Source organism: Labrus mixtus, chromosome 3 (genome assembly GCF_963584025.1).
Source record: "Labrus mixtus chromosome 3, fLabMix1.1, whole genome shotgun sequence".
NCBI classification, from domain to species: domain Eukaryota; kingdom Metazoa; phylum Chordata; class Actinopteri; order Labriformes; family Labridae; genus Labrus; species Labrus mixtus.
This window is the reverse complement of record NC_083614.1, coordinates 21,595,178-21,617,011: the sequence shown is the minus strand read 5'-3', so window position 1 is coordinate 21,617,011 and position 21,834 is coordinate 21,595,178. Positions and strand designations below refer to the sequence as shown.

Here is a 21,834-nt window from a genome sequence, read left to right as displayed (position 1 = left end):
TCGAGCCCGCAGAGGCAAACAGCCTCCCCTGCATTTCCATTTATTTAGCGACCAACCGCCAGGCAAAACTGAGGTCAGACGGGGGAACAGTCGCTTGCTGACAGTGTCATCTAGTGTGTATTATTCTACATTCTAGTCGTTGGGATTGATAAGTCAAAAAATACAAGGCATATAAATAGCTCATAATAATGTGACAGCTGGGCATTCTAGTGATAGAGGCTGTAACCTGTAGCCAAAACAATACCGATTCAATCTCGCAGATTGTGTCTGGATGAGGTGTCCTTCAGTAAGATCCCTTACTACTCTCATATTGTAATTCTCCTAACATGTAATACCATCCACCTGAAATGCAAATGGAACTTGTCTTAGCAGTCATAATGCAATCAATAATTAAACACCAAAGGGAAATCCCCTGCCAATTCCACTGTCATTTTCCAGGAAGGTGAAACTCTGGAATATATATTATATGGAAATAGCACAGTGCTCTGTAGATTTATACAAATGCACTAACTTGTCATTTCAGCAGACAAAGAGCTCATAAACCCCATTTAAAAAAAAAATCTAAATCTAGATTGATACACATTCACTGTGGATAACCTAAGATATTGTTGTAAAAACACTCACCTTGACATTGGGTATCTTTCATGGCTGGTTCAAAACCCGCTGAGCATGTGCAGGCTCCTACGGGAACCATCCACTCGCCATCTCCGTTGCAATAAAGCTTCAGTGGAACTGACACCTCCAGAGCATTGGGGACACAAGTTCCAGGTGCTATAACCAAGGACGTTGCCTCAGCCCCAGTTGCTGTCTCTGGGAAAACAGCAAAGTTGGCAATGGTGGTAGAGCACTTCTTGTAAAAGACTCTCACTGAGATAAGGGACATGCAAGCACCAAGGTCCTGGAAGGCCAAGTAGAAACCAGCTTTGGACAACGGCCCAAAACTTCTGACTTTTGTGTTTACCCGTCCAGACTCGAGCATGGAAAAGCTCTCATCGGGGGCAATAGTGTCCACCTTCACATAAGGGTTCTCCATCCAGAATGGACTGGTGGCTGTGGCTGAATCTGAGTCCGACTCATAGTAGAACAGATTGAAGGTCTCTTTGCAGGAACCTGGGATGTTTGGAATGCTGTTGCAATCACGTACTGTGAATTTCATCTCCACATACACACGTAGTACATCCTTTCGTGGGATGAAGTCACTGCGTAGCCAGTTATTCTGGTTCAGCTCACGTACATTGCAGACTTGGTAAGTCCGGATAGGGTTCATGGCGTCATCGTAGCCACTCACCTCTTCCCACTGAAAAGTAAGTAGAAGAGACACATAAGCAGGTTAAAGGCTGTACATGTTTGTTGGTAACTTTGATAGATTTGGTCTGACAAGTGCCAAAGCGAGACATCATGTCTGGCCGGACAATTCCTCCATCTTCATACATCTTGCATTGAAGCTTTTAGAGCACCATTTCGTCAGTTTGAAAGGTACATAGAGAATGAAAGAAATAGGGGATATGTGGCAATTTAAAGAAAAATAACCAAACACTTATTTTCCTTTTTCTGTACTTTGGGTATTTTCCATTTCAACCTTGCTTTTGCCATGCTACGCCTTTCTTCTCTGGTTATTGTTGCGAAAAGCCAGGGACAGGAACTGCAAATTCATCACAATTACAGCGACCTGTCACCTCCCTTTCACAGAGCCACCACAGCATGTTTACCTCATATCTGTTTGGGAGTAGGAGCCACATTGCTTCACAACCAATTATGCTTCAATTACAGAGCAATGATCACAACGTCCTCTAATAAAGACGCCGGTTAACCTTCATGCTTCTCTGTTTTTACACTCCTCTACATCTTTCAATGCTACCGCGATACCCAGGGGGTGAATTACTTGGGATAAAATGGGATTCATTTTTCTAAACTTTGATTACCAGCTTCATTAAATGAGTGCAAGCAAACGAGACTATGAAAGCTTTCTTTGAGACACTGTAATCTAATGCATTTTTCAATCTCAAATGAGGACACTACGTTTAAATCATTTCACTTCAAATAGCGATTCCTGTGTGTATATCATATCTTTGAGAGTGTGCATGTGTGCTGAGGGATCTGCTCCCCTTTCCTATCCGAGAAACGAAGTGCGTTTAGTTTTTAACTAAGCCAAGGCCTTGTAACTTTATTTGCATAGTGCATTTCAAATACAAAACCAATTCAAACCGTTTTGCATAACTCATGACGGTGCATTAGATCATTTAGAAGACAATGAGTATGAAAATGAAACAGAATTAATAAAATCGTGATAGGAATCAAAGTCAGTGTGTGGTTACGGATGCTCAAACCCAGTACTACTTTACATCACATTGCCATTCATCAACATCAAAAAAACTAAAATAGTAATAGCTAGTAACATTAATAAACTAAAAAGAACATTACATTTCTTGACCAAAGTTTGCCATGGAACATTTGACTGTCTCCAAACTCCGGCATAAACACACAAATTCCTTCTCCAGAGCCCGCTGTTTCCATTGCAGCTCGGAGCATCTTAATTAAGGCTGTGATATGGATGTGGTGGAGACAAGGCTATTCATCCAAGACCCTGGAGGCTGTGAGGGAGAGAGAGCAAGTATGGGCGTACTTCTAATGCGGTGGCATTAAAACGATGGCCCAACGAGAGAGCAAAAGAGGAAGTGACCAGAGGGAATCGATAATCGCCAGCCAGGTCAATGGGATGGCTAAAAGCATGAAGTGTCAATGGGTATTTAGTTTGCTATAATAAATCACCCACTGCAAAAGAGCAACGCAGCCAAGTGTTTGTGTGTGTGTATTGTGTGTGTGTTTGCTTGTGTGAGTCCGTCTGCCTGAGTGTCTTTTTGCTCTGTGTGTGTGTGTGTGTGTGTGTGTGTGTGTGTGTGTATGTAACTGTAGGTGTGTCTTATTGTGTGTGTGTCTTTAGAGAGAGGTCATCCCCTCTGAGATACGCACCAGTGGCCAAACATTTTGAGCGCCTGCTTACCAAGCCTGAATGAATTAAGTAGGTCATGTGAAAAAGGGTCAAGTTTCTTGGCATCGATTTCCAACAAGACAAATCGTTATGCAAGATTTGCGATCCACTTCATTTTCTGTCCTTCCCAATCAAGTCTTGTAATGTTACTTTTAGATGACGATGAACAATGATTGTGACGCACTTACACCCTCAGTGAAGCCCACATGGAAAAATCTGTTTTACAATACTATGCAGAACTTGAACTTTGTGGAGAGAAATGTACTTATTGATATTGAACAAAGCAACAAAAAACATACCTTTTTTTTTCTATCCTTTGCTTTTGATTTAAGGTGAAACATTACCTGATAGTAGCCTTGATGTGAACATGGATAAACTAGCTTGTTTAACTAGCAAGTTAATCTTATCTTAGGCATTAGATACAATGCTTTGGCTCCAAACAGTCTAGAGCTGTAGTAATTGCAGTACTTCATTTTTCTGTTTGGTGTTGGTATGAGTAAGCTCTCCAAGGCTAATGTCAAATATATCTTAGCTTGCTCATAACATGTATTGGCATGCTGAGGATCTGTGAAGCAGACAATGATACAGCAACAATAATTATCTCCCCAAGCTAACTGACAAGGAGTATTGTTATTAGTGTTGGTGCCATCCTGAGTCTGAGGGGAGCCATACTTTAACGTGGAATTTCCCCTCCATGACCCATCTGTTTTGGAAGATAAATGATGCAGTGTATGGTCAAAGACACAAAAGAGGGAAAGTCATAGTGAAAATGTAAATATGTAATAACAGAAGAGCAGTTCGAGAAAGGTGTTGACACACACACAGACACCGTGATGCTAAGACGCTACGGGCTAGACAGTGAAACTGACAAATCCACATACCAAAGTGCAGGCAGAGTGGTGGAAGAATAGGATAGAATACATGTACACACACGAACACTTCAATCACGGCATGTGATGGCGGTGCATTGCTAGGATCTTCAGTCGGACGTTACCAGTAATTGAATATAATCCTATAAATAGACTTTCACAAATTGCTTCCCTCTCATGCCAAGAGTGTTTGCATTTGTAGTAGCACATCGATGCAGGTTGTCTCTGGATTCCCTGTCAAAAAATAGACACCGCTTATGCTCCTTCTGTGCAGCCTTTTTATCTGTGTTGTGCAACACTGAAACAAGGATAGAGACGCTGTGACTCACACTTGGCTGGACAGCATCCCTGGGAGAGTGTCTGTAGTCTGTGAGTGGGTCTATTTCTAAGAGTTTTTTTTTCTTAGAAATTGATTTTGTTTACTCCTATAGGCTGTCTCGCTCTGTATGGACATTTCTCTGGATTTTATTTAATCTCAGTCTCACTGCTCTCCCTCTCTTTTTGAGCTCTCTCAGGTTTTTTTGTTTTGTTGCTGTATTCAGAAACAGTATCGGCTCTTCTGAAGCACTCATCAGCCCGGAGAAGAAAAAAAAGGCTTGAAAAGTTTCATTTCAGGACCTCAGACGCATACAAATAAACATTCAGCATATTGTGCAAAAAAAAGAAAAAAAAAGAAAGACAAATGAGAAGAATAAAGGGAGGGGGGGAAAAAAAATGTTGGAAAGACATCTCAGGGACAGCTACCGTCTGTGCGAGCTCTGCTGCAAAACAAAAAAGGCAGGGGAGAAACTCCTCTCCAGTCTATTGGGAGGTAATATGGGAATTCTGGAGTGCAAAGGCTCCTGACTGTATGTATATCTCTGAAAAGGAGCATCTGTTGCGTGTTTGCTTGGAAAGAAACTGGGAGGCTTTTTTTTCCCCCTTATGCCATTCTGCATTGGACCAGTGGGAGCATCTCTGCTGCATTGTAGCTTAATGAGGAGGAGGGGGGGCACACGGAGGGAAAAGAAGATAGACAGAGGAGGGAAGGCGGAAGGGGATCGAGGGCACAGAAGGCTGAGAAGGGGGTTTGTCCTCCTGATTGTTGCAGCTGAGGTGGCTTGTGTGCCTGGCTTCATTAGTGCTTAGTTACTTGGAATTAAATAGAGGGGATAAGACAAGAGGGTGTGCGACTTTCGAACAGCCGGGGAGGAATCTCCCTTGCTAGAGTGTTGGGGTGAAAAACAAAAATATAAAAAAATGGGGGCCCACCTTTCAAAACACAAGAGCCAAGTCAGAGGGCCACACAAAGGCAAGGGGAGGAGTGCTTGGGGTCTTTGAAGTCTATCTGAGAAGGGGTCAAGACTCTTTTTACTCCTCTTTAGGCCTTTGTGGCGACCACATGGGAAAGCAAGATGAGGCTGTCACTTGGCACTTTGTGTGTGGTAGATTTGGATGCCCGGACGTGCAATAGGTCAACACCAAGAGATATTTTCGAGTTTAAAAGGATTAGTTCATGGGGAAACTGATGTTCTTCACATGTTTTAAGTGCACTGAGCCACAAGGAAAGGGGAACATCTGTGGCTGGGCGGGTCGGTGAAATTGGATTGCAGTGTTTCTTTTTCTGCTCGCTAAGAAGCGCATCATTTTGAATCCCAAAACACATCCTGTTCAGTGACATGCCAATGAAGGTTAGATGTCTGTATTGCTTCACTTACAAACTAAAATGTAAAAGGCATTCATGTTTGGAACACATTATCTCTTTTCATTCTACTTCTGCGCCTCCATTAATAAATCTGTCTTACTCTACATAGGCACACAAAAAACTTACCCCGGTCTCAGGGTGTGCAGTCCAGGCTAATTCTGTCGTGGCCCACTTCGTGTCCATGAGCGTCTCTGTGAACGGAAGCAGACAGGAAACAACCAGGTCAGACAAAGATAAACAGGGTGACTGATCAATAGAACTTTCAATAGTGTTACAACAATGTCATAAAAGTTGTTTCGTAGAGTAAGATAAGGCAATTCAACATAAGCTGTTATCACAAAACCCGCTGAATGACTCAGTGACAGAAAAGTGCGGGCTGAGAGCGATTGCGAGAGACAATTAGACAAAGAAGAACTGTGTGTCTGCATGTGACAGGAAGAAGAGTCGGTGGGAGAGCCAGGCAGAGATCTAGGTGGGTGATCCGTGAGGTATTGTGTGACATTTTATTGCAGCTCCTTGTCTGGCTAATTAGTTTCAATTAGACGTTTGCTTTTATGCAGGGGAAAGGAAACAACAGTCTCGGTCTCACTGGGGAATGGTTCCGCTTCCAACAGGGCGCTGCGGGACACACACACACACACACACACTTGACAACGCGCACACACATGCAGCAAGTAACAGGTTGTAAAACTCAAGAAGATATACAACCCAACTGAAGGCTTGACTGGAGAGGGGGGGGGTTATAAAGTGAGTGTCACAAAAGAGCTGCTCTTGAGTGTAACGGAGGTCAATATCATTGAACTGGTTTCACTTTTTGTCAAAACTTGAACACATACACTCTACACAATAACCCTATTTCAGTTTAGTCTTTGCACACACTAAGAACATGCACAGACAATACAGACAAAAAAGGGGGGACAGGGATCTCTCCTGTAGATCCCTTTTCTCCTCCTCACTTTCCACTCTGTTGTTTCCACTGGCAAAGGCAGCATCTTTGTGAGAGCAGGGAAGGAAGACTATAAATGTTGAGTCTTTTACTACCTGGCGCTCAAGGCGCAGTACGCAACCACCGTTATTATCTCAACCGCTGTGCTGTTCTACAAGATAGTAAAAGATGATGAAACGGGCACTGCCAGAGAGTGAGCTTGCACTGTCCCTCGTCATGGAGGGAAGAGCGAGATGTTCCCTTTTTTTCTTTTTCCTGCTTCAGCTGCAGGAAATGAACTGATAGTCTCTCAGCTCACTAATACTCCACCGCTATCTCTGAGGTTTTCTCTGCCTCTCGCTTCTTCTTTCATCCTTCAAAAAGAAATCTGGGAAAGCTGACAGGAAACAGGACTTGAAAGAAAAATAAAAGAGTAAACCTTAGGATTTCACTCTCCTTTTTTCCCCCCAAGTACCTGCTCTCAACAAAGTACGCAGAAGCGACAAAGACCTCCCAAAGACCTCATGTGGGTTATGTCTACCTCTGTAGCCACGGCACAATCCTACAGCTGGAAAATCCCACTGAATTCCACCCCTCGCGCTTTGAGTGACAATGTCTTTGGCATGCCTATTGAGGCAACATAACTTCTAAGAGAGTTCCTGCCAAAGGGAGACATCTTTTAAGAATGAGAAAAAAAAGCACATACAACCATATTTTGAATGTAGTTTTGGCATTTTGCCCTCAGGCGAAATGGTCCGGAAGCTTCACTGTGAGAGAGTTCATGCAATGAGATCTGTATTTTCGGGGAGTGGCTCTGGAAGCTCGAGTCATGTAATCGCAGCAGCACAGGGTCAAAACCAGCTCTCAACCTTTGTCACAAGCACTTCTTTTCTTTCTAGCCCGTCTGTGGGCATTTTTTTGTGTGATGACAGTGGCAAGCTTTGAAAAAAACTTTAGGAGCCTGCTTTTGACAAATACTCTTTTTGAAATGAGCCGTATTTGTCACTTGAACAAATAAGGGCCTACCAATGTTTTTTTTTTTTTTTTATCTCTGAAACCGGTGTATATTAGCTGCGGGACTTCCCCTGACTCATACGGTGACAGTGTGTGATTTGGGACCTGTTACCTACAGTTAAGCAGGCAGGTAAGCCACGTGGTGGGGAAATGATACACCTCGGCTGCCTGCTGTTTACTGTTATGACTGAGGCGTGTGTACGGCTAGTTTGTCGGCTTGTCATTACGGCTGACCTTGGTGAAAATGACAATACCGGTGAAACACAATGACAGACCTGGGGAGTCGAACAGGGGAGGGGGAGGGAGAATGAATGGGAGAGAAAGAACGAGAGCTGGGGGAGCAGAAAGTCAGATGTGCAAAAAAAAAAAAAAACACACAGGCTACAGCTGCTCAGTCTGAACCTGGTTTAAACAGTGGGTCATTCAGGAGCGCATGTGCGACAGTAACCCTTCCCTTCTCGTTTTATCTGCATTGTTTAAGCTCTGCTTGTGTGTGTGTGTGTGTGTGTATTGTGCAAAGCCTTGTATTGTGCTCAAAGTGGAGCACCAATCCTGAGTCAATGGGCCAAAGCAAAAGCACTGAATGACCCTGACCTAACCTGGCCGCTCCCTCTCTGTCTGTCTGTGTGTGCTTGTGTGTCTGTGTGTGTGTGTGTGTGTGTGTATCCACCTTGTTTCTACATATTGCATTTACATCAAGAAATAGTCTCTCACTGCAATATTCATGACTGCACAGTAAATTCAGACACCTGCACAGTCACAATAAACACAACACCTACACAAAGGAAACAAAACAAGCTGGATAATATAGAGCTATGTGCCCACACACAAAGAAGTCATTTTTTCATAAGCCAAACTGACAAACTCGTGCTATGTTTGTGATAAAGGATGACAAAGAGGCAGAGTCGGACAGATTAAAGAAGGGAAGGTTTTCTTTTTTTTTTAAAAAGCAACAAACACCTAAAGCTTGTAAGACTTAGCTGGCGTTTCGCCTAATGGGAAGGGTTGAGACAGAGAAGAAAACAAAAATAGTCCAAAGAAAAACCAGACGGACAGGTTGTGAGAGAAAAAGCAACGGTGTGACTAGAGGACCCTCCTCCCCTGTACGCAGACGGCGCTCCTGTTTGCTTTTTGGATTTTTACGTTTCACTTTGTTCTTTCAAAGGCTGGAAGTGTCAATGAGAGCTGGAAATATTGGAGGAAAGGGGCAAACAGAGTAGATTAGGCAAATGAAGATGCAAATGTAGCTGTCTATAAACAGTGACAGGGAAGTTAAAGTAGTTACGGGAATAAGGATACACAAACAGGACTTTTTAATACATATGTCTTATGCACACTTGCACTTCTTTTATGTCCCATCCTTTCTCAACAATCCCTAAACTTTCATGAGCTACTTTCACTCTCTCTTTTCTTTACTGAGAAGTGAGAGGTTCTTATTCCTCTTTTTTTTGCTTTTTCTCTTCCCTCTTGTGTTTTTCTTGCTGATCTCAATACTATCAGCACTTGTGTTTTCATGCTGTGCAGTGATGGATGTGACGTGCGGTGTAAAGGGGAATCTTTTTCAACCTCCTACGGCTCATGAAGACTGTTCAATTAGCGAGTCACTGTTTGAGTAAGCTGACGATTGCTTTAGGAAAGTGTTATTTATGATACAGGTCAAATGCACCTGGGATTAGTATAACAAACACGGGGGGGGGGATGTCAGTGACATTAGTTTTTCTCTGCCAACTCTGATTGTGTGAGAAAAATTGCAGGAATACAAAGAGGCTCGGAGAGATCAGCAGGCAAATACGTGCACAAACACACAAATAAACTCACGCACAAGAAGCCAACCCCTACACTCTAATCCCGTAATGACAGGGCAGGCCTAATAACAGGGGAGGGCACTGAGGCATTCGTCCCTATGGCCGCATCCAACACACACTCACATGCACACACACACACACACACACACACACACACACAGCAGAGTTACAAGCCTCTTAAAACATTTCTTTGTTCAAACAAGCAGACTTCTTAAAAGAAAGGGGGGGAAAAGGACAGAAAGAGGAAAGGGGAAGAAAGGCTATTATTGAGAAAGAGAGGAATGTGTAGTAATTTCACAAAGTCTTTTGGGTTGCAAGGAGCGGACAGGTGAGGGATTTAGCTTGGATCTCACCGCGACAGCTTTGAGCTTTTTAGCATGCTCGTCTTTGTTAGCGTGACCCCGTCAGATGACAACTGAAAAATAACTGAACCCAAGCCTGCAGGGAGCTAAAAGATATGTCTGGACAACCTTGACGACTGTTAAAGAAAAAGAACTACGTTAACCAGAAGATTTATTTTTGTTGAAATTCTTCTTAGCTTAATTTCCAAAACAAAATGGCTTCTCCTTCTGCTAGCATTAGCTGCTGAATAAATTGATAAATTGATGACAGCAGGATATGTTTTTAAGATGGGAAAAGTTATGAAAAAGCCCCCTAATGACTTCTTCCCTGAAACACTTCCCTACGGGCTTCTCCGCTAGTTAATTATCATCTCCCCACCTCTTTTCCGAGCTGCTTTTGTTGTGTTCTTCTACAGTCAAACAGACTGAGCACATGGCAACCTGGCATGGGGTAGCCACTCCATTAAAATACTATGCTGCCTGGTTGCCAAACACTTGAGCCTCTGCTTAGCCACAGAAAACAGTGAAATGTGTCAACATTGAGAGTGAGGACCCCACGCTCAACTTATTAGCGCTATTAGCCTGATTGCTTTGTGCGCTAGCTTTGTTGGCTGCACTTTTGTCATCCGGCGTGAAGCAGAGAAGAGAAAGAGGAGGAAGAGAGAGAGCAGGAGGAGAGATGCTATTCAAATTCAAATCATCCGAGCAGCCTTTTTGCCTTTGTGCCGGGCCAGAGTGCCATGATTAGGAGAAGTCCCTTCCATTTTATGGCGAAACCTCCCCCTCAGTACCCCCCCACGCACACGCACACACACACACACACACACACACACACACACACACACACACACACAGTCACGGTAATTGGTTGCTGCGACATGGACAGGCCAAGGAGGTGATTCCTCTGTGGAATTCCTAAACGGACTGGCCTCCGACGACAAACCCTCCCAAACCAGCGCACACACACACACACACACACACACACACACGCACACACACTTCCCCCTGCTACCACTCACTGTCAGTCATCCCACAATGGCTGTCACACAAGAGATTTGTCCTGTGTGTGTGTGCGAACAGGGTTTTGCCGTCGATGCAGAGGAAATAAGCTCTCTTATACCTTTTTGTTCCCCTTAACTCCTAATATGTTTTCCCTCTTACTCAGTCTTACTCATCATCTCTCACAGTGGGGAAGTCTAATTAATGCCAGTATTTGCCCTCTGTGTTTGCCACTTACACCCCTGCCCTCAATTATTTTCCCCTCGTCAAAGAAATACATCAGGGCCGAAAGCTATTTAGGTTCTAGCAGTTTGCCTTTTTTTGTCTGTCCGCTCTATTTTGTGTCTACAGAGGCAATTTTAGACAAGCAGCTCTTGATGACACAGACTTGTCATAAATAAACAAAAAGAAACACAGCTATGTTTTTTTTTTCCCAGTAGGAGGCTTTGAGAGAGCAAAGTTGGAGCTATGATCGCAGAAAAAAGGAAAATATGAACTAGTGCAGCTGCTTTGTGAAATCACATATATGTGCACGAGTGTGTGTCCACTGCAGCCAAGGTGTGTGTTGCATTTCTTCAAGAGCTCATGAAGTCTAGTCTAGTTCCTGTACAGCTGATGAAATGGGCCTCTTTGTCTTTACCCCCCTCCCTTTTTTTTTCTTCCTTGCACTCATTCCTTGACCCCCCCTTTGTCTTTACCCCACCCTCTCCCCTTCTCTCACTACCTCCCCTAATTACAAAGCACAGAGGATCTGACGAACAGGTAGCCCTTAGGGCAGCTGTCTACAAAACCAGGTGTGCCTCTATATGTGTGTAAATACGTGTGCATCAGCAGTAGTGCGTATGACTAAGTGTGAGTGCATGTTTGCATGTTCAGTCTTTTTCATTGTACATATGCCTGTTTAACTCATCAAAGTGTAAATGTAAGTGGTTGAAATTGGAGCTTATGCTTTTTTTTTGTCCCTGTGGCTTTTACACCTTTACCTCTTAGGTTTGTTGTTCTTATGTCGGCCATATTGGAATTTTCGCTAATTTCATTGTTTCACTTTAAAGCTCCTGTAAAGTGTTTAAGCTGTTAATTATACAGCCTTGTCCATAGGGGGTGCCAAAATAAACACAAATAGGAAGTTCCTCACAGGAGCTTTAAAATCACTAGTTTACCACATTTAGCATCTTATCTTAAAGGAAAGCTAACAATAGCTAGAGTGTCCCCCTAAGTGATTGCCTCTGCCTTCTTATTTTGAGTGTTGGTGTGTGTTCATATGGCTGTGAATGTGCAAATTCTCTCCCTTTACTTCCCCAACCTCCTTGTTAACCAGCCAACCTCTCACCCTGCCTGAGACCCAGCATTCACAGCTGCTTGCATTGTCCCCGGGGTTCATTGAATGACTCTGTGTTTGGTTGCTATTGAATAAGTTGCAGCCCCTTCATCAACAGCAATGACAACATAACACATACCCACACAAACGCACACATTCTCGGTTGGGGGTTGGACCATTAGCACTTGTTTTATTGGCTACTTGCACTTTAGCAGATGCACTTTAGATTACCTTCACCTATCTGATTCTCGAAAAGGTTTAATTGGAATCCTTGATAGTGGGACTGTGGGCATTTTATCAGGAATGCAATCTTTGCTGTAAGTATACCTTAACCTAATGAGAACACTTTTGTCATTTTTCATCTTTAAATGCAAATGCTGATGTAATAACAGCAAAGCAATGTGCCCGAGACAAGCCACTTAATGTACAGCTGACTGCAGTCACGCCATGACATGGTGTTTCCCATGAGCACTTGAGCTACAGCTTTGAACTTGCAACCTTTCAGTTACTGCTTTTTTTTCCCCCCAATCCTGCGAGGGCTGCACTTAACATTCTGCTCTACGAAGGGAACTCCAAAAAGCTTTTGTTTGCCGCCCAGAACATTCCACATTTATCTTTATGTCTCTACACAACTATCTTCACGTGCATGTGCTGCTTCTTCAGAACTGCTGATTCTGACTGTTGCAAACTAATAATAGAGTTCAGGGCCCTCATCTGAGAAGTCCTAACCACCTTGTTTCTTTTTATCACAGGCCTGCCTCTCTGCGTGACATGAAGTTTACTGGGTTTCATTCCCCTCTGAAATAATCCTCTGAAGGAGTCATCCTAGACCCCGCTGATTTACAACACTGAGATGTTTGGCCTTGTCATGTGGAATCTAATTAGAGCTGCCAGTGCTTTAACTCACCTCTTACTGGAAAACCAAGCATGGGGCAACATACTTGATCGTGACATCATTGGAAATGGAAATTGAACACCTACATTTACAGCGAATTAGGGTTTAATCACTGCATATGACTTTGGACTAAATCTAGTGATAATCTACTACGTATTTCTTTATTATAGTATTGATTTTAATGTGGTTTGCTGTCACATTTACTGCTTATTCCAGTTTGGAAACTCATGTTTCTCATTTGCGAATGATTATGCTAAGGGCCCCATGTGTTCCTGTGTTTAACCACCACCAGGAAATGGGCACACAACCAGATTTCTGCAGGGACATGGGATGTTTACATCACCTTGCATGGAAACTATTGCCTCAACTGTTACCATAAATGAAGTGACTTTTCACTTACCAAGCTTCCTGGAAATTCTCTACATCCCTCTCTGTATGTATTACAACTTTTCATAATTCAGCCCGTGGGTTATATATATATTTTTCCTCAAATTATATCAAATGTCAAGCACTGACAGAAAACACTGTTTAAGCATAACACTGTAGTTATGAATTAGATTGCTACAACCGGGCGGGGGGTGACTTGTGTGGTGTGTGCCTCTGCGTGAGACGCCGAGATGCCATCATCTGATTTCTTGGCAAATGACTCAGCCAACTGCGACTGAAAAATGCAAACAAGCAACCAAGGAGCAGGTTCGCTTCTGCCCCAAGGATCTGCATATGGAAATAGGGATCTCACTGTGGAGTTTTGTGGGGTATCTGTGCGTGTGGGTATGTTTGCATTACTCAGAGTAAGAAAGGAAGCGAGACAGAGTAATTTGGCTGTCTGTCCGCATGTGTATTTGTGTATGATAGAGTATGCCTGGGTGTCACTACAGCTGTTGATTTCTTTGCGTTTCACCTCACACTCCCTGGGGGGGCATGGCAATACCTGGAATTGGATTCATATTTAAAGCACAATATAGTGTAACTGCAACCTCAGCAAGCTCTGATTGAATTTTCCAGTCTGCCACCCAGATGAAAGGTGAAAAAAATGCACCGCACACGTACACATGAACACATGTAGGTGCATATTTTACGCCTTCAACTTCTATGAAAATATTTATTTGACACATGGAAAAATAAGAGGCAGGAAGCGTTCCTCAAAACATCAGATCCACTATTACTTTGCTTTCAACTGCACTTATTTATAGCAAAAACTTCACTCTGTTATTTGTTCAGGCACTACCTTCCTTTGAATGTGGGGGAATCAAAGCCTTGCTCAAGGGCATTGCAGTGAAACTATGGAAAGAAAAGAATACTGTAGGGTTATTCTTACATTTACCCATTATAAAATCTAGAAAAGGGACACCATGAAAATACTGTTATTAAATATTCCATATTTGAATACAACTACTATCTGCAAAAAGATATATTTTTCTTTTTATCTAACCATCCCGTATTCCACGTACTGTGGCATTCACTTGAATTTTGTTTCTGATGTTCAACAATGGCCTCATTATATGTTCGTCTACAAAGACAGAGGAAGAAAAGGAATAAAAAAAGGGGGGCGGCGAACTAATTTACTCAGCAAGATAAATCAGTGTCGATATTCTTTGATTTGCTGCTTTGTCTGGCCAAACCTGCAGACTGCTCTGATGACTCTGGTGGATATGGCTAATGAACAAACACCGCTTAGTAGCTTTAAACACTGATAAAGGAAACGTGTGAGGACACGCATAATAAATATGAAGTGCCTTAAAGGTCAAACAAGAAAGGGGAGAGATATATATCGGGATTGAAATAGACTTGAAATGGGCTTTGCTCTTAGTCAACAGTCTCATTTAAATGTTGGAAGCATAAAAAAAAATGCTGATTAAATATACACATACAAATGGAGTTGAGCCATCTGTCTGTCTGTCTGTCTATTTGTCTGTCTGTCTGTCTGTCTGTCTGTCTATCGGCATCATCTCTTCATTATGGTTCTCTGTGCGTGTGTCTTTGAGCAGAAATTCACCTGGCGCCTCTCCCCCCTCTGAAGGATTTTGGGTATTAGCAGTGCAGGCTAACATTGTGACAGGTGAGTGTCAGGACTTGCTATCCTTGTCCGAGTCACATTAGCACGTCAAGTCTGCCAATGGGGGTTTTGACAGCCAACAATCTGCCCTTATGCTTTACCTTCAACGACCTCTGCTGCAGTCACATTCCAACATGGTCAGTGTGTCCTTTTGTGAGAGCAAAGACTTTCCGAGAGACAATTTCTGCTTACAGAAACCACGTTGTATCTTTAAAATCACATTGTTTTGTCATGTGTCTAATATAGAACGTAAGATTTATTTGACAAAGAAAATTAGGCTCTATTTCAATGCGATTCAAATGTTGGAACGCTCATGTTAGATTGAACCACAAAAACAATAAAATATGTGCCAAGTCTCCTGCTTTTTCAGTGCATTGATTCCCAGTGTGATAGAGCCACAGCACAAAGGAAAGTACCATTAAATGTAGGTTTATTTGTCAAGATAAGCAAGGCTGAGGAGATTAAAGAGAGAAAGGGAGCTGGAAAGAGATTCCCAGCTTTGGGTGTGGCTGTTCGGAAAAAAAAAAAAAAGTCATTCAGCACACTCATTTATCCCAGCGTTGCTTGTAAGTCTCCTTAGATTTCAGCAAAGAGAAAAGAAGGAAAAGGACAGAAATGCAGAAGGAAAGTAGAAATATTTAAAAGGTGTGTGTGTGTGTGTGCAGGGGGGGGGGGGCAAAGCAGAGAAATGGAGGGGAATGAAAGGCAAGAGGAACCAGGAAGGTAACAAAGAGGGGGAGCAGGAGGGAGGGACGAACACAGAGGAGAGAAAAAGGAGTGAGAGGAGAGGATGGAGAGCTGGTATGCGCTCTCTTGTATTCCCAGCAGCCCCTGTGCTTCTTTCATTGCCACTGTGTTTTTGGCATGCTGACATGCAGCGGCCTTCAGAGACAGTGTGTAGAAGTGTGTGTAGTCTGGGTTTGTGTGTGTGTCTGCCTGAAGTGTCTGTGTTTAACATTCAGCATGATGGGAACTGTTTTTGCTTGTTGCCTTACTGCAGCCCAGCAGGGTATTGTCTCCTCTCCTCTCCTCTCCTCTCTCCTCTCCTCTCCTCCCATTCACAACAGCTTGCTAACCTTGGCAACAGAATGCATAGAGGACAGCAGCACATATTCCCAGACCAAATATATGAAAACATGATAGCAGCTACTTGCCCTTGGGGAGCTATGTGAGAATTTCAATGGAATCATTGGTGCTGAGTATGATGTTTGTGTGTCTACACACACACACACACACACCTGTGCGAATGAATGTGTATCTGCTTGCATGGGTGCAAGCTGCTGATTATCTTTCTGTTGCAGATGCACTAGAAGTCTAAACATGCACAGACATAAATACACACTCTTTTGTTCAATAGGCGCTGGGCTATTGTGCGGTGTGTGCCATCAGTTTGTGTGTGAGCAGTTACCTCACAGCTCTAATAGCAGGGTTTTATGCAACTGTGTGTGTCAGCAATGGCTGACTCCACAAACACAGGTCAATCACTAGGGAACACAAACCCATACTGTACTCACTTACATGATGCTAATGCATGCACATTATGCATGATACCTTGTTAAAACAATAATAACACCAATGCAGGCATAAATAAAAAATGAGGCACGTTAGAAGTGAAACGCACACTAAAATCCTGTCCGTTCACTGGGGGTGTAGACTAGAAAGAACTGGAACCGGGCAATGAATAAAAGCCGTGGCTTTTTGAATGGCTGAGCACCACAAGAAAAGGGCTTAGCACCCGGCTTTGCCTTTCTGTTTCAATAGCCACTGAGGCTCCCTCACAAACACATGTCCCTGCTCTCTCTAACACACACACACTCTCTCTCTCTCTGCCCCTTCACCATTGTTTCTCTCAATACAGTCTCTCCTAATACAGTCATCTGCCAACATATCAGATCACCTTACAACGCACTTCCCATGCCGCATGTAATGATTGTGCTGAATCTAATTAAAGATGGCTACTTCCTGCTACACCCGGAACAGCTGCCCGTGTGTCTGCAGTGAGGGGTAAAGCCCCAATGCGGTCCACATTTTCCACATGCCAGTGGCCTCCAATTACTTTAAAACAGGTTTAAAAATTACTGCGGTGGTAGGAGACCAAAAGTCTTTGAGGTCCGCATGTTTCTTTTCTGCTTCTCCTCAGAAACTAGAACAGACAGTGTAAACAAAACATAACAAAAAAGAACCAAAATAGGAGCTGGGGACTACCCTATTAAAATGAGATCCGGCTAGACGTTGTAAAAGCTGTCTTTTGGCTCGCCGAGCAACCACTCATGATTTATGAAGATGTTGTAGGGTAATTATCAAGTCAATTATCACCGCCAGTCATGTTAATTTCCCAGGTATGCCCTCGTTTACCTATGAGGGAGAAATGAAGAACAGGGTGGGAAAAAAGAAAGGGAGAAAAAAAAATGGCAGATAGGGAGTTTTAGTAGATGAGTAATTACACTCAACCCGTCAACCGCCACACATACACGTCACTCTCCTCCTCCTCCTCCTCCTCCTCCTCCACGTTTCAAAAGGAGAAATAAGGAGATCCAGGTGACATGCAAACCCTGCGGGAAGGCTTTGCGTCTCACACCATCTCGTTAGGTAGACAGAGGGCTTGTTACATTTTACCTGCCTGCTCGGTCATTAGCCATTCAGGTCAAAGACACACTGAACAAAAGAGAGGTTAGGGCAGTTGCAGTCAGGAATGCAACCCGCCAGGTCAGGGCTCTGTGGGCCTGTGTGACGGAGATGCTCTCTCTCACACACACACACACACACACACACACACACACACACGCACACATGCACACACCCTTTCTGTTACAGCCACACAAATCCACACAGACAAAGAGCACATAAAAGCACAGATATCTCTGTCTCGGTACCCTCACAAACAGAATTCAAGGAGTGGCACTTCATGTAAAACTATTAAAATTCTAATGTGGCACGCAACATTGCAAATACAAACACAAACAGGAACAATGGCCCGGATGCATGCACACAACACATGCTGTTCATCAAACACTGGGCACGGTAAACCGGGCAAGGTCGCTTGGTTTTACCCCTTGTATTCTCATTCCTTTTCAAATCCTTCCTTCCTTTCTTTCTTTCTTTCTTTTTTATTTTGCCTTTGTCCCTATACTTTCTGACAGAGTCCCTCATTTACACATACAACTACCGCTCCCATTTATTTATTTTTTTTAATCCTCCTTTGGTGTGTGTTTACTGACTTTAACGGACTAACAATCTTTTGAGCTTTCAAGGGAAGTAGTTAAAAGTTTTAAACACGCAGCAGCATTGTTCTCACGCGTGACATAGCACTCTATAATGACAAACGGCAGCAGATTTACAGTGTTTAAAATGGTGTATTTATTCTTACTACCAGGCTTTTTATTTAAATTCTTAAGTAAGTGGTGGCAGATAAACCTGCCTTAGAGTAAAAGATGCAGTGGTGAGCTCATTATTATTTATGGCTATTTTGTTTCTCACTGCCACAAATGGCTGTGTGAGATTAATCACGTTGATCTGTTGTGTGGAAACTCTCCCTCATATACACTATCAGTGTGTCTTTCCGTCGAGATCCTCTTCGAACCCTGCATTCTTAGCTACTGAGTTAATTAATCTAATACTTGGCTGATGTAATATATTGACATGTTAGACCTCCTCTGTGCAAATGGACTTTGCCTCTTTAGCAGCTAAAAGCGTCAGTAATGAACCAGCCAAAAGAGAGAGAGAGAGAGAGAGAAAGAGAGCGGCCAGAGCATTCAGAAACAGTTTAATACAAGGATGATAGTGTTATTATCTGCATCTTCCTTAAATTTTGTTTTTAACCATTTAGCCTCCTGAAAGGTATAGCCTCCTGTTAGTGTTGCATTGCTGTAGAAAAAAGCTCAAATTACTTGGATGGCAACATTGCAAGATGATATGTGAAAATGCTCACATTAGTTGGAGCATTCTCACAACAGATGCAACAAAACCTGTGTGTGACTTTAGCAGTATAATTCAAATTAAAGGGAAATAAAATGGCTGAGGAGACGGGGTAGAGGTTTCTGGCTTTTGGTATTGCTTCAATAAATTCAGAACATGGTTGTTTTTTTTTTCAAAGGCATTAGTATAATTACCGTAATAAACAAAATCACTGCTGTGAGGGTTGGCAATCTGAACCTCCAAAACACACTTCACATTTTTATGCCACACAGATTCCAGGCTATATAACTTTACAGTACAGACGGGAATTAACTTTATGACATTTGTAGAGCAAACAATACAAATCTGTCTTCAACTGCCACAGCAAGATGTTCCCAATATAATGTGGTTTCTTTTTTTTTTTCTTTTGGTTTGGTACATTTTATGTTCACTCTTAAAACAAATAAGTAGCTGCACCTTCCTTTCGTAGAGCAACTTTAGTTGGAGTTTGACATTTTTATTCTTTTTAAACCAAAAGAGATGCTTATAACATTGACAATGGTGAGGATTGGGAAAATTGCATCCATGCAGGCTTAGGCCTCAGCCCAGATCAGCATTATCTGGTCATTCTCATGGTCAGGGATTTGTGCATGTCCCAAACCTTATTACATATTAATGTATTTAACCTATTGAGAAACCACTCGATATATATGGTCACAGCAACCAGTCCTGGCACTGGGCAATTAAAATAAATTGATGGGTGGACAATTAGACAGACAGACAGACAGACAGACAGACAGACAGGCAGGCAGACAAGGCTGCTTTGGTCCATATGGCAGGGGGGCTTCAGAGGGCCCACTTCAATTACATAAAGACCTCTGTGCATTGGAACGGCATACGAGGGCCCCAGACAGCAACACCAGAGAAAGATGGAATAAACCATCCAGCATTCAGAAACGCACACACAGGGAAACACGTATTTGCAGATACACAAGCAATGAAACATTAAAACTGGCAAGGACAAACACACACACACACACACACACACACACACACACACACACACACACACACACACACACACACACACACACACACACAGTGGACAGGCTGACATGGACAAAGACAAACAGGCGCACAAAGTCATCCTGTCGTCTTCACAGTAAGATGGATGTCTAAATAATTGCACCATGATTACAGAACCACTTGCATCACTGATCCATGCTCAAGGACCCTCGCACACTCCAGCGAGCCTGCTAAAAACCGGAGCCAGCTGACTGGGCCAGAGTTTATGCATCGTCTCCGCTTCCCTCTGAAGGTGTCCTGTTGTCCTTAAAGCACCTGAACAGCAGCATAAATCTGGGAGAAAGAGGTGCGTCATATATCAAGCCAAGGGAGTAGGGACACTAGAGGGAGCCTATCTAAACAAAAAGGGAGGTAGGATGAAGTTTGACGGTTTGGATAAATGGTGTGGATGATAAATGGGATAAAGGAGGGGACTGTGATACCTGGGTTAAATTTCTTTTCTCTTTTGACTTTATTTTTTTTATTCTGTCAGCTGTCTACCTCTTCGTCCCTCTGTCTTTGCTCCTGGGATATGTAGGAGGACTATGGGCTACCCTGGCTAATGTATTATTCACCCTTCATTGATGTGTAACTAAATCTGGCAGTTTGGAGGGAGCAGGGTGTCACCAATTACCCCCCCCCACACACACACACACACAAAGAGTAGCTCTAGCCACAAGGCCGCCAGGCACCAATTGATTTATATGCTGACACACCGTGTATCTCTACGACATACACACATTCACACAAACATTTTACTGTATCTGAAACACGGATTCCCATCTTGAATAATGTGCAATCTGTGTGTGTCTGTGCATGGAGGGACATAGAATGTCATTTGGGAATTGCAACAGGACTACAGAAGTATTAGGATGCTACATTATCATCAGCAAACACCTGCAGCTGTGTTTGGGTATGTGTACGAGTGTATTTGTTTGCGTGTGTTTGTGTGGGGATAGGAGAGTTTTCTGTTGACTCAACTATCGTAGAAAATCAAATTCAGGGATGGGTGGTTTATGTGAAAACGAAAATGAAATTAAAATGATTAGTAAAAGGAATATGGAAGGTAGATCAACGGGGAAATCGTTTTATTAACACATTTGCTCAGGTTATGTGTTATATGGAAGGTCTTGAGCAAGTTTATAAGTTAACTTCGCTGTTTTTGCAGCCCAAACAACCAGAGAAGAGTTTTTGTATTTCAGTTCTTTGTCTTCTTCAAAGACTCATGCACTAATATACATTGATGGGTACTTTCAAGTCAACACAAATTAGGGAAGTCAGCATAGCAATGGTTAATAACTTTAATGGTTAAATGGGTTTCCTAACCCAAGTTTTCCCCGCCTACCCAACCTACCTTATTGTGATCCTTATAACACAGCCCCTGGCGGACTCAGCTAGTTAAAAAATAACGATCCCAATGTTTATGCCTAAGCTCACCCATTAGCTCAAGTGTTCAGCTGGGTCTAGTTCTGTTGTGGCCTGTGGCAATACAGTCTGAAGGGAATAAACAACAACGAGTTGCAGGTTTGTTTTTCTGCAAGGACCAGGGCCATGGGAAATGGATTTCTTAAAAAAAATATATCAGTTTGTTTCCATGCAGCTTGAATGTGTTCCATCTACCTTCAGCACACGCACAAATACACAGAGCCAGACCTCTTGGTGGTCCAAGTGAGCTAGGTGGGGTTGGTAGTGCTCTAACCACAGGGTGTGGATCAGCACTGACCTGATTAGTCACCGGCCCTGACCCTGAACCAGCCAAAGTGGGTAGAATACAAATGAATCCCAAGGGCTGCTGGCCAGTAAATCTGACTCGGGAACAGTGTTTATGGGACTCAAACCACACCACACAAGGCCACAGCGGATGGGCTTACTGACCCTGAGAAGTGACTTCATTGGAAGGAAGGGAAAAACGCTTTTGGGCAGGGTGTTTGCAGGACCAATTGGTAGTTCCAGTAATTACAAGACTGTGGTTAAAGCAAT

General features: G+C 43.0%; 1 protein-coding gene across 6 annotated transcripts in view; it reads right to left on the bottom strand.

Annotated features, from left to right (window-relative positions):
- The window catches only part of LOC132965696 (ephrin type-B receptor 3-like), a 60,741-nt gene that overhangs the window by 25,115 nt on the left and 13,792 nt on the right, over nt 1-21,834 (bottom strand). For all 6 annotated transcript variants that reach the window (XM_061033793.1, XM_061033794.1, XM_061033789.1 and 3 more), the window contains exons 2-3: nt 5,669-5,733; nt 625-1,297 (exon numbers count right to left, since the gene is read on the bottom strand). In XM_061033793.1, coding sequence (XP_060889776.1) covers nt 625-1,297; nt 5,669-5,733 — 738 coding nt within the window. The remainder of the gene's footprint in view (nt 1-624; nt 1,298-5,668; nt 5,734-21,834) is intronic.